General features: G+C 51.0%; 1 protein-coding gene across 1 annotated transcript; it reads left to right on the top strand.

The window, feature by feature from the left end:
- Window positions 1-11,061: 11,061 nt before the first annotated feature.
- Window positions 11,062-12,744, top strand: LOC100897421 (cytochrome P450 3A29-like). Its single transcript, XM_003737437.2, has one exon. It carries the CDS (start codon window positions 11,122-11,124, stop codon window positions 12,604-12,606), a length of 1,485 nt encoding a protein of 494 aa, XP_003737485.1. The 5' UTR covers window positions 11,062-11,121; the 3' UTR covers window positions 12,607-12,744.
- The last annotated feature ends 928 nt before the right edge of the window (window positions 12,745-13,672 follow it).

Consider the following 13,672-nt stretch of genomic DNA (forward strand, 5'->3'; position numbering starts at 1 on the left):
TAATCACGGTCGATCGTAATGTGCTGTTTCGTTGGACTCTGAGGGGATCTTCATCTCCCGAAGACAGGGATGAGCAGATGGAGCCCCGCGGGAGCACTCACGGTCTAGAAGAACACTGGATGACTGATTCCTTCTCTCGTTTAGATGCGGGAAAGATTCCGAATACTGACGAGATTAAAGATCAGAGGAGACACGGGGGGCGAATGGACACCTACGTGAAATGAAGTTCTTTGCAGACCATACGCAAACATGTCTCAGAATACTCGGCATAGAGTGGTCGAGTTACGAAAAATTTCCAGTCTGTCAATCAGGATGAGGGGTGAAAAGTGTTCGGACGGAGGTAGGAATCTTCGGTGTTCCTCCCTCCTTTATTCCCCATACCTCTTCTCATGAAAGACTCCGTCGTGTGGAGTCGTCAGTATCGCAACCGTAAATGCGTCGTCCCGTAAACGTCTCGTCTCTCATAGATAGACTCAATGCAAAGCGTATTCATTGGTCCGCCTGTACCGAATGCTCGGTCGAGGTCATGGTCGGTATGAGCTTGAGCTCGCACCTCGTGGGACTCCCAGATAATGACGATAGATAGAACCTACGATTGGCGCAGAATTTAAGTCACGGAGGACGTCTACTTGTAGACCCGTGGAAATCCGCCTCGCCTCCCAAAGGGCCTGCGGAGAACTTCGCCCGAACCATCGAATAACGGCCGTTTCACCTCGGAATTATCATAGTGCAAGGATTGCAAGCGATGCGAACACATGTACCTTCCTCTCGAGCAGAAGTGGATTGCATGTATATCGTTCTGATTGGGAATTCGCTTTAGGTCGTCCCGCTACTTGGGTGCAACATGCTTCCAATCCAGCCAAGTTAGACTTACCTCAACGGGGTCGAATGACAAAGCGTATGAAATTTTTAGCGAATCGATCCGAAAGTTCTCCCCACGGCCACGTCGAAAAGCGACCCTCGATCCGGTATCCAGGTATCTGAATTCCGCTGCGAAGCTCCCGGAGTTGCTTTCATCGTTGAAAGGTCAAATTGACTTTCATTCCGAGAGTCGGAGTGTTCCGTCGAAATGCATCCGAACAAGGAATTCAGGTCACAATCGTGCTCAACACAACAGAGGATGCTTGTTGCGAAGTCTCCGAAAATAAACATCCTTCCCTCGTTTTTGTTTGACAAACACCATCATCCAGCGGCGAATCGATGAACGGTCTGGGACTCAGCAGGGCGGATAGGACTCTCCGACAGGGACGTAGAAGTCAACAATACAAAAAATAAAATTGGAGACAGATGTCATCGTCCCTGATGCTCCCCTGCCATGTAATTCGGGTGAAATGAGGGAAAATATGGGAGACATAGTTTAGGAACCGGGACTCGTCGGATCCGCTTACGAGACCGTTGCTCGCTCGTTCGCTCATTCGTTCGACGGAGTCATCGACTGAGAGGGAGCAGCAGCCGATGCCAGGAAAGATAAACATTTCAATCCCTTCAAAATTCTCCGAGCATCATAGGATCTCCTCGGTGTCTTGACTCCCATCGGAAGAGCGCTCGGAGATTCGTAGCCTTAAGGAGAGGTCTGAATCGTGGGAATCACGTACAAGGCCACGCTGCTCGAGCCGGAGCCCCAGGCGATGGAATCAAACAACATTCGAGCTTCGTTAAGTCCTCGCTCGACAACAAGGCGAGAGCTCAGGAAACTCCAGATCGCGATTTAGTGCCGAAAAAAAAGATTCAGCTACAAGCCGGGAGCCACATCAATGTCGGCGAATAAAAACGAATTTCAGCGCGGGATCAAGAGGAATCTTCGATGTGGAAGAACGGTGGGAAGATGGAAACGGGAATATCGGCCACGAGTATTAAAGCGACGATTTTCCTCGTCGAATTCTATTTATCTCTGTCGAGATTCAATAAACCCCACTACTGAATTGGAGCCACGAAGATGGAAACCTGAAAGCAGTCTCATAGTTACGGCAGCGCTTCGTGCATCTTCGTCTCGCACTTCCTGACAGCATGCATCATGTTGAGACCATATTCGGAGGCTCGACCTGAATACACTGACTTCGAGTTGTAAAATTCACTTATTTTCGATTTCGAATAATATTCCTGCAATCTACTCAAAAGACGCCTCCTGCGTCCCTCCGGCGTGTGATTGGTGATTGCCCTCCGAGGTGGGCTTCGCGGAAGGTTCCAGTGAGTATTCAGGTTATCTAAATAATCACAGGCAAAAACTATTAATTATCATAGCCAAGGCACAATCACGCGGTAGAAATAAATTGAACGGGGCCTCACAGTCTTTAAGGTTGCTCGGAGCTTCCACAGTATACAAAGGCTCTCTCCAAAAAATCTTCCTCGTTCGATTTCCGGAGAAAGACGTGCATCGGGTATGCCAACAATGAGCGACGCGGCGGTGAAAGAGTTTCGCTCACTCAATGAGAGGACGAATAAATTCGGAAGCGGCTCTGTCAGCAAGCCCAGAGATGTTGACTATCAAACGGGGGAGAATCCTTCTTTTTATGATAGCGTGTCTCTGAGAGCTCATTGCAACAGGGGCATGCGGCGACGGCGCGCGACGTAACTGCCTAAACCAGCCGCGTAACTGAGACAGGTACATATGTGCATACATTACCATTGTTGTCGCCGTGTTCATATCGTAACGTGTGCGCATTTACTGCTACGTCCACCTTGTGAGAAATGCGCGCATGAATTATGCATGGCCTTCAACAAGTATATCTATCCGTAAGTGCATCCGATAGTAGTCACGGGGCGCTTCGTCTATGGCAGAGAGCTCCATCGACCACTGATTCACTTCGGTAAATTACTAAAAATCGAGCCGGAAACACCCGATGCACACTCGAGGAAGGGAGATACCCTCCTGAGAGGATAGGAATCTTCATGCCAGCGTGTCAGCTGGGACAAATACTCAGGACCCCTAGATATGGAATGAGATGGAGTGGGCGATCCCCAGAGAGAACTTGCATTAGCGAAGACTTGGTTTGCTCGCAGTAGACGGACGTATACACTCCTGACCCCTCGGTAAAAATGTTTCAATGAGCGGCTGAGGGTTGTCGCGAACAAAAACAAAAACCCTATCGCAGAGTGCTCGCAGCAAACGGCGAGTCGGTAGGCGAAAACGGAGATAAGGGACCCAACTCCCGAGCGAAAGGTTTTTTAGGCTCACACTAAAAAAGATAAGCGCCAGTACTCAGCTGAGCACGTCCCGGCAACGACCCGCACAGGGTTCGTTCAGAGTAGCCCGCTCTGGCTACAGATGAGAGCCCGGATCTTATGACACCCATGGCTTGGGGAGGAACGCGGGAACAACGGAGTATAAATAAATAATTCGGCAAAGGCATTCTCTCAAGGACAACTCTCGCCAGTTCCCTCGACTTGTTCCTGCCCTTGCTGACGGAGAACTCTCCCCATTGTCGTCGATGCGACCATAATTCTCGTCGTGCGCGGAAATCCTCGAGAGTGCTTGCCCCCATCGGAAGGGGTGATTTATTTTCAACCGTGCACCATTCCGAAACTACCGACCGACAGCGAGACCTTCAATTTCGGAAGTGCGCTTCCGTGGCAACGATCCTTGCAAATTTAATCGAGAAGTGTTTTACATTAGAATGACGAACTGGACTTGAGTACGGTCAGCTCCAGACTTCCGGATTACAGCCCTCTTCAACTAGGTCAGCACAGCCTGTCTTATTCGATTTGGAGTCAATATGAAAGCGTCTGCGTTGAAAAGACGGAGCGTCTCGACTTCAACTCATCGAAGTGAATTGCGCGCGACGTACCGAAGTGCTCCTCGCATCGATCGAGTGCGTCTGGCGTGAGGTTCTCTGCCGAAGAGAGCGCGGGGCCTACATGGAATTAGGTCGTGGCTCATCGGGACACAGTGGTTGGGAAGCGCACCCGAAATAGAATCTCAGGATTCTCGCTGAATATTTGAAACATTCCATGTGCTCGCTGGCTCTTGTCAGGAGTTCGGAAATCCCCAGCGGTCGGCTCGGGAGCAAGCGAGAGGACTCGAGCGGACATGGTTCGAGTCGTTCCGATGTTTTTTTTTTTCTGGTTTCACCGCGCCTGCCATGAGCTTCTACGATGGCTGGATTGGGATCGTTTGCCGCCGCGTTCCGAGCTCGTGATTGTGTATTCAGAGTGTAAAACAGACGCGGGCTCGACTTCCGTTAATTAACTGCAACAAAACAGAATCACTCGGGGCTGGAGAGCGCAGAACTCGAACGTTTTGCCATCTGGGAAATCAACCGGTCCAAACGCTTCTTGGCGAGTCACTCCTGCTCCCGTCGAAGCGCTTCCCTGTTCCTTCTTTCGTCTGGGCTTCGCTCCCCGGTGAACACTCGCAATCTCTGACTGCACCTCCGATAAGTATTCGGGAAAGGATCGGAGAATCAAATTGCGGAGAATCCGCTAAATTATCTATTCGGGGAGAGCAGAGGAATTCCTGGGTGTTCGATACTTTGCAGCTTGTAGCACAAACGAGTAGGTGACGCGGGCGGCATAAGGCGTCTCGGTTCCTACTGACATCGCACGGTGGAGTGAAAGCAAACTCGACTGCAAAACATGATACGGGGCAAGTCACTCCATGACGGTCGAATCGGTGGGAATGAGGATTTTCTCGACTGGGCATAAGCTCGATAGAAGCAGACTAACGTGAATCGGCTCGATGAGGAAGGCGGAGCCGAACTTTCAGTCGGCGCTCGAACCTTCCGAATAACCCCCCTCGTCCCCGTCTTCCCGTTAGAGAGATTCGGCTAGGTTAAGGGTCGCGTGCGTTTCCGTGAGATTAGAAACTTCATCGATGATTTAAACGCTGTAAGCTCTAACTTTTCCATCTCTTTCGATATCAACGATCGCTGTCGAAGCTTACGATGACCGATTGGGCCTAGGCTTCCCGGAATCGAACTAGCTCAACCTCTCTCTCTCTTTCATTCCACGAAACTCCGAGGGAGAAATATCGAGTTTTGGAGCTGCTCGTGAAAATCACCGAGGAAAGGTCACTCGCTCGGGCGGCTGCTCCTGTCTGAAGATGCGAGTGCGGAGCTTTCAGGCTCCTACCGAAGTTCGGTGCATTATCGTCGAAGCTTACGCTAATTGACGAGTATACAGAAACTTGTGCTGATGCAATTATGTCTGACATAACAGTTCGTATAGATTCCCTCCTTGAGGGGTGATTGTCATTGTTCTCCGGTGAGGAACCTCTGTGCCGTGGAGGTACGAGTTGCATGCTTTGGAAATCGCTCAGTCCGATCTTGAATATTCGTCGATCGCAGAGTCGGCAACCCCGTTTCGAAACATGGTTCCGGGGTGAAACATTCCGAAACACGGAATCAGGTCATGCGACGTATCGGTCGGGAACGAACACAAGGCAACGAGATGCGGCTGAGGAGATTTCCCATGGGCTCCGACAGATAAGCTCCTCGAGGAGCGTCGCCGCTCACAGATGAGCTCTAAGCGGTGTTCCGGGCGAAAAATCGTTCTTCGACTCTTTAGGTGATGACGAAAATGAGTTCCACTTTCGAGAGCGACTGTAAAGAGAGGAACACAGAGGAGGACTCGTGAGATTCCCTTTCGGGAGTGATGTCAGAGAAGATTTCTGATGTTTCCTCGAAGTGTCGTAGAATCTTCGCGATGAAACTCGATCTCTGCTTGACGAATCGATGTCTCCAGCGGAAACTTTGGATCGTCGCTGCTCCTGGTGACACGTTTGCGTTCTCAAGCGGAGAAGAATGCAATCGAGCAACCTTTCGATATTCTCTCCCGGGAAGCTCCAGAGATGTGCGAATTCAGCAACAAGTGTTTGACTATTTCTTCCATGAATATATGTAAATTCATTACGCATTTTCCTCGGATATCCAATCCCGAATATCTTTCCAGAACTCCCCTCATCACAGTTCAGCTCATGGAAGAGGAGTTCTCCGCGGCATTCCTCCCGAACAACGGGAAATTAATAGAGATTCTGGTGAGTTCGGATACATTTCATAGATGGATTTGGATATGAATCCCTTCATCTTCAAGTTCGTCTCCAGGATTTTTCCTGCCCATCTCTCGCTCGGATCTACGAGACACCCGCCGGAGGTTCCACGCCAGATCGCAGGCGCTCTCCCGGCTCACTTCGACTCTGCCAACAGCTGGGAGCCGCGGCGTGACTGAATCTTATTAGTAAAGCGGAATCACGAACCTTCGTTTTTGAAAACCCAAAGAAAGGCATTGCCGTCTTCCTCCTCGAAGGCGTCAGACAAATCAGCTTCCTTGATATGAAATCGTCTGTCTTTAGTAGTCCGGATTATTCCGACCTATCACCTAGTTCTCAGCAGTTCCCTCCCGAGAACGCCTTGCTAGGAATATCATTCAGAGGAGATTCGGGACTTTTCGAGATTCCGTTCTCCCCATGAGACGATTTCGGAATCCCTACGAAATAAATCCCATGGATCGGATGGGATCCTTCCCTTGAAGTCACAGCACATACGACTGAAATCTCCCGCAGCTCGGTCCGCGTCGATTGTTTGAGACGCGGGTAAAGACGACCGACATGCATTATGCGGACTAGGTTGAACAAAGACAAGGTGGAGCAGTTGAATTCATCCACTAATTCTTATCGCCCTGCTATCGCGGTAATTGCTGTTACGGAAACCACCAGTGGAACGGAACCGATCCATTTGTACGCGCCATTAGCCATGCTGCACTGCACTTGCCGTAGCAGACGCCAGCTCCAGAGAAGAAGGAAGGTGACATTCAACGGTGGCTAGTCGGTAACCTTCAGGAGGAGTCGACAAGAATATTCAAGGGAACGCATCCCCTGGAGCTACACGCATCGACGACGCAGAGGAGCTGCGCCGTTGAAGAATCGTTTTTCCTCGCTCAGTGTCCACTCTATCCTGAGCGCTCATAGAAACCACGAGGAACTCGACGGGAGCAGAGCGTCTTTCTGTGCGAATCTGGCCCGTTTCGGCCTAGAATATCGTAAGCGCATCAGTCTAATTCAGATCACGCGAGAATCGTCGTTCGGAGCAGCAGGAGGTGAGGAACTACTCACGGGATAGATCTGAGGGGATTACCTCAAACAGAAGAATGACGAATCGGATGAATGTGGACATTGTGGAGGGAACCGAGGTGAAGCTGGCTAGACCAACAGGGACAAGAGCCTGGAAAGCGATTACGGTCTATCGTTCCTCCAGACTCGGAAAATACGGTTGACTCTATTAGGCTCGGGACAGAGCTACTTGTGAGGTCTACGGCCAAGTGGTCCTGAGCCAGGCTTATCCCCCGCAGTCGTGTCGCTGTCGTTCGGATTTCGTTGGAAAAACAGCACAAGGCGGACTTTTGAGCGGGCCTCCGCCACGCTGCGCCGTCCCTCTTTCCACAACGGCTCAGCTCATTTCGGCATTGGGACGGCTCGGATTGTCCACAAAACTGAGAGCCGAACTAAACCACGACGGATTCCTCGTCTAGTAGGCTCAGCCTCGTGCTTTGTGAAGAGCTGCCGAACAGATTCCCTCTCGGGAGACCTGCCCTTTGACGAAAATCGTTAATTACCCGCGGATGATCAGTCACAGGAGAGAGTACTCTGTTCGACTCCCACGCATGAAAGTACGATACGATGTTTCTCAAAGAAGCGTCGACATTGCCAGCATCAGTGTTTCTGGCCGGGTCTCTTTCATCTTGCATGGGAGAAAGGCGGAGAGACTGAATGCCAGAGCCGAGATAAGCCCCGCACTCGGGAGAAACGTAATGAAAATAATCTCTTCCATTCTCCGAGCCGCAGATATGCCACGCAACGGCGAACAGGGGGGGATATCCCAGTTGTGGCGAAAACACGCCTCAGGTGAGCAGAACCAGCTCGTTTTTTACCAAGCCCGATACTCACTGGACGTCTGACCGTAGCTCACGCGATGAGAATTAGAAACTTGATGGAGCTGCTTCCGAGGGGGATTCTGCTGAAACAATCCCAAGAGTCAGGACGACTTGTATATTCCGGGCTTCGACCACCAGTATTCTCCGCGCTGCCTTGCTGAAACTCTCGGGAGAGTTGACCGAGCGAATCGTACGCGGCAAAGATTGCAAGATCATGGGCAGGCAGAAGGCGAGTGCATGTCCACCGAGCTCAGTTCGAACTGTCGGAGTAGGAAAGCAGCGGGACGTCGGAGAAGGCGTGCGGGGACTCTGGCCCTGAGAGGCGGCCGTATGTCAACCAGAACCTTGTCGGAGTAGCTCAAAGAGTGGCTCCCAGTTGAGGAATGTCTTTCGTGGTCGCCAGGACTATGTATGTTTTCGAACACTCCGAGAAACGCGGGAACGAGGCGGAAACGGAGAAACCTCTCATTAAGACCCTTTGCTGACGGAACATCACTCGCGACGCCGCTTTGCTCACAGTCGAAAGTACGCACGAGGGCATCCCATAGAAGTCCTCTCGGGAGACCGATGAAAGCACTTCATTAGGACGCTAGTCAGAATCTGCTCGAAAGATAGGAGAATTCCTATTCTCGGACGAACTCTGTTCATTGTGATGAGAAGGAACGACCATCCCGTACGGAGTAGATTGACGTCCCGAGCATCCAAAGCTCGTGGCAGCTCCGACCTCCGAATAATGAAATCGGAGAGAACAAATCTCGGCGGCACCTTGTTCGCCGAGAGCGTGATTCTGGGAGAATTATCTGATTCAGGGTCGCGACCCTTCACTTAGGAAACAGATGAATTCCCAGAAAGGCTACTCCAGATAGGTGGCGCATTGGGTGATAGCAAAGGCTCGAATGCGTTCCCGGGACCGGTTCGGTCGGTAAACATGTTTTCGTGCTCCACGCAGACGCTTCCAAACTCTCACCATAAACCGCCGGGAAACACCTGGGTAGGTACTTAGGAAGTGATTCCTCCTCCCGGTCTGAGAGGCTTCGCTCGGAAACCAATTCGAGACACTCGATGAGATCTCGGAGGCGATTGCCGTGGCTTTCACAAGTTCAGAGCTCGCGACGCAGTCTCTCGATCAGATTCCATCGGCTGCGTCTCTACGCGACGCGCACCGTTCCGTGAAATGGCACTTCGGATCAGAGATGAGAAAAGAACTCTGCTGGTAGAAACACACCGAAGACGGAATCATTATGTAGAAAGTGGACAAAATTATTTATTTATTTTCTCAATAAGATATCATTTCGATCCATTCATATTCCTGAATACACGGGGGTAAGTCTATTACGTCGTGTTTATCACCGAGCTAATTCTCCAAGGGCATAAATAATTGACTACCTTAAATCCAGCATTTTGTCCCGAGTAGAACCCGAATTCAGCGAGTATTTTTTGTAAAGTGAAGCGTGAACGATTCGTCGAATAATTTATCTAGCTCGATGGTTCGCTGAGGTAATCAATATCACATTTTCCGAGTAGTTCTCTAACATCACACAGTCCGACGGCGTCGCTGCCCCGCCACACCCATGCCTCACCTGCCGGACAAACCTGCGCTGGATATTCTCCAGACGTTCGAGATCCAGCGTTCTCAAGGCTACAGATCGAACATCCATGGATAAGGATCGGAATGATATGCGAGCGATGAACGAAATATCCCACATGATCGAGGAGCAAGGACAAAAGCGGGCGACCCATGACAGTGCCGTGGGGCATCCCGTGGTCGCAAAACCTCTCCTCGAAAGTGTGGCGCTGATCTTCACCTAAGTGAATCTCTTAGATGAGAAATCCAAGATGTCTCCATCATTTCGCACATCACCGACGTGAGAGAGACAGGTCTTTCATCCTTGGATCAGTTTCGCTGTCTTTCTTATGGTCGGGGCGCAGCCATGCCTCTTCGAAACCCGTCGGAACCCTGCCTCCCGCTAAACAGCGTTGGTGCATGACGCTTAGAGGCTGCGAGGCCCCCTCGCAGATACGTTCCCTCGAGGGTATAACAGAGTAATTCAGCTTTGGATATGTCACTTTCACCGCTGACACCGATCAGAACTGCGAGATCGTCTCAGGTTATCATTCTAGAGGACATGTAACTGAGGAAGCTGATTCCTCGGTTCCGCAATGTTCGTCCCTAGCAGGTATCTCTGTCCTGTGAAGCAAAGTCCCAGCCGTTTGCGCAGTCGTTTCATCTCGGCAACATCCGAAGTCGCACAGTCGTTCGCGCAGTATGTTGCACATGTCGTCGAGCGTCACAGAATTTTTGAACACCTGTTGCCAGTTGGTAGCTAACAACGACGCATTCATCGTTTCGAAGTCAGCGTGCTCGAAATCAAGTCCATTGCGCACAAGGTTCCCCTTGACCAGACCACCAAAGGACCCAAAAAATGCTGTCCAGATGATCCGATTCGATCGGGTTAGCCACGACAACAACATCGTTTGAGTCCAACATCCCGTCAGTACTCAGAACGAGATCAATCAGAGCACTGCTGGCCGGACGGGTTATGCCTCGAGCATACAAATCTTCTCGAAAGCCTCGTGATCGACAGTCACTCAGAATTAGGAGCAGTGATCACGGCGCGATTGCAGTTTGTCCACTCTCAGAAGTCTAATCCCCATCTATGAGACGTGCTCGAACATACCGTAAGCCGTCACGTCAATTCCCATCCCGGAGACAAACATTCTCATTCGTGGGGACATGCCGCTCCTGCTGTCCACAGAACGATGCGACCGGCGCAACAGGTCCGAAACGCTCCTCGAGCTTTCCCAGAGCCTGGACTCGAGCATGAGGAATGAGGACCCTCTGTTCCAGCATCGAGTTGACCTTGAGATCGTCGGAAGTCTCCGCACTGAATTCAGAGTCTCTCAGCTCGTGCCTGTTTTCAATCTTCTCCGCATGGGAGAAGCATGAGCCGGTCGCTGTCTGAGGCAGGTCTTCGCGGGGAAAACACTCCTCGTGGTACAAGTTACTGCACAAACCGCTGCGTAGGACAAATGTTTGACCCGTGTGCAATAGGAGCTCACACACGAAGCATTTCAAGGGCGCCTCAGCTGAACGACGGACATATCATGGCCAGGGTCTCTCCCTGTGCTATTCGAAGGACACGTGTGCCCTCTCCTGCGATTAGACTGGCCAAGCGCAGTGCAACAGAAATTATTCATCTCGCTCGTTTAGCCCGCACCGTCGTACGAACGGAGAGCAATCCGGAAAAAGAGAGCAGCATGTGGCTTGTTTTGCTCGGAGTGCTCTTGGCTTTGCTGGTCATCAAAATCTCTCAGATCAGTCAGTTTTGGAGGGACAGAGGCATCCCCTACGAGCCATACTGGCGGTACCTATACCGCATGATATGGGAGATCAATCGCCGACCCATCGGAGATGTGCAGCGTGAGCTCGTCAAGCGTTACGGTCCTATGTATGGCTCCTATCATGGGAGCAGACCGACGTTGGTGGTGACAGATGTTGAGATCGTCAAAGAGGTCTTCGTGAAGAAGTTCGAAAGTTTCTTCAGCCGATCTTTCGAGTTCACCACCGGTGAGCCGCTGTGGGACAATTCCATCCTCCAATTACCTAAAGATGAATGGAAAGCAGTTAGAACCATCATGGGCTACACTTTCACCACATCGAAACTGCGAGGCATGATCTTGAAACTCGACGTGATTTGTAAACGACTCCTGTCGAAACTCGACACGATCATCGACCAGGAAGGGACTCTGAGCAAGTACTTCAATTCGTACGCCGTCGATTCGATTGCGGCAATCGCGCTCGGGATGGACGTCAACTCCATAGACAATCCCGATTCAGAATTCGTGAAGTGTTGCACGGGCATCTTCAAACCCGGTGTAGCGTCGCTGCTTGCCCTCGTGGCTCCGCAGCTCCTCAGATACGTTCCGTTCGTGCACTTCCCGCCGAAGAAGACCGTCGACTTCTTCACCAAGTTGAGCAAGCACGTAATCGGAGAGAAAAAGAAAAATCTCGACGAGGCTCTCAAGAACGGCACGGCTGACATTCTCGATCTCCACCTGCTCGCTCAACGCGAAGACCCGCAAACGATTCTGACGGACGAGATTCTGGCTTCTCAGGCTTTCATTTTCATTGTCGGTTTGGATAACACCGTACTAACGTTGGAATTGGCCACGTACTTCCTGACAGTTTTCCCCGAGGCCCAAGCGAGGGCTATACGCGAAATCAGATCGGTGATAGGGGACAAGTCGGACGTGGACTACGAAGACCTTCAGAAACTAAAATTCGTCGACGCTTGCCTACGCGAAGCGCTGCGAATCACTCCGATGGGAGGGGTCATCGACCGGGTTTGCAATTCAGACACGGTTGTTGCAGGCCAGGAAATTCACAAAGGAATGTTGATTGAGTTCAATTTCCCGCATATGCACAACGACCCCAAGTATTTCCCCGAGCCCGAGAAATACAAGCCGGAAAGGTTCCTCAGAAACGAGGGAGACGGACCCCTGAGTGAGCTGGACGCTTTCATGATGTTCGGTCACGGACCGAAGAATTGTGTCGGCAAACGATTGGCTTTGATGAATATGCAGATTTTGCTGTCAAATCTCTTGCTGAGATTCAAACTAGAGAAAACCGATAGGACACCGAAACTTCCGCTGAAATTGAAGCCGGGTTTTCGGGGCAATGACATTACTGTCGAGCCCTTGATGCTCAAGTTGGTACCAAGAGTCAAGGTGAACGACGCGTGAGGATTATAATCCAACGATTATCCATCCTTATCCCTCGAGCCCCACGGTTCGTCGATCAACCAACGGTGGCCAGGATGTGCGGACAAAGCGTGAAATACAACCGGTCCAGAGATTTCAGAAGAGCTTACGATGAGACGCAGTGCTGATTCGGCGGAATAAATCCCTCACACCAGCCCTCCATGTGGGACCAAAGCTTCCCGATATTTTCATATCTTCGTGCTGGTGACGCTGAAGGCTATCATGTGACAGATGTCGTGGGAATCGTCGCACACTCGACGTAGATTTCGAAACTGAATGAGACGTGTTAATCGATCACCCATCCTCGGGCAAGCTCCGTTGGTCTGGGGAAGGGATCATCAGCTGAGTAATGTACCTATCGATGTCTGAGGGGAGGGCACGGATAATGATCGGGGCAAGGAGTCAATATTGACAGATCTGTGATTACGCAAAGCCAAGTGCCGTGAGCGGCCGCGCTCCGGTGACTCGTTCAAAACGAGAACTCCCGCAGCCCGATCTCCTGATAGAGATGAGAGGATTCCCCACGGACTCATTCACAGAACAAATAATTCGATTCCATGTCCGGGAGGTTCATGAGGAGTCTCTCCTACGCATCATGCGTGGCCTTCCCGATGAATGACGGTCCGCTAGAGTCGTTGAGGGAAAGATCAATATTTACATCCCAATCGTCTCGGGAGTTCGAATTGACCTCCGTTTGTCGGTGGGAAACTTCTCAAAAAACTAGGAGAATCGTCCTCAGGTGTTACGGACAACTCACAATTCTTGTTCAAAGCTCCACAGAAGAGCGGAAGGAAACTGGAAAAACAGAGGATGGGTGCTTCACAACGTAATTGACGGTCCAACGCTTGACGCACTCCTCCACTACGGCGTTCCAAGGTCATACTTTGCGCCGTCGATGCTGGCTCTTCTTGTTTGGCGCCGGTCTGCTCTGCTGTCACAATTGACAGCCGCTCCAAGAAAGGATTTTCTCCTTTCATTTCGTCAGAAATCATCTCCGAAAACGGAGAACTCGAAAACACAGAACTCCAAGAGCCTTGCGAGATCGGAT

This window comes from Galendromus occidentalis, unplaced genomic scaffold (genome assembly GCF_000255335.2).
Source record: "Galendromus occidentalis unplaced genomic scaffold, Mocc_1.1 scf7180000075554, whole genome shotgun sequence".
NCBI lineage: Eukaryota > Metazoa > Arthropoda > Arachnida > Mesostigmata > Phytoseiidae > Galendromus > Galendromus occidentalis.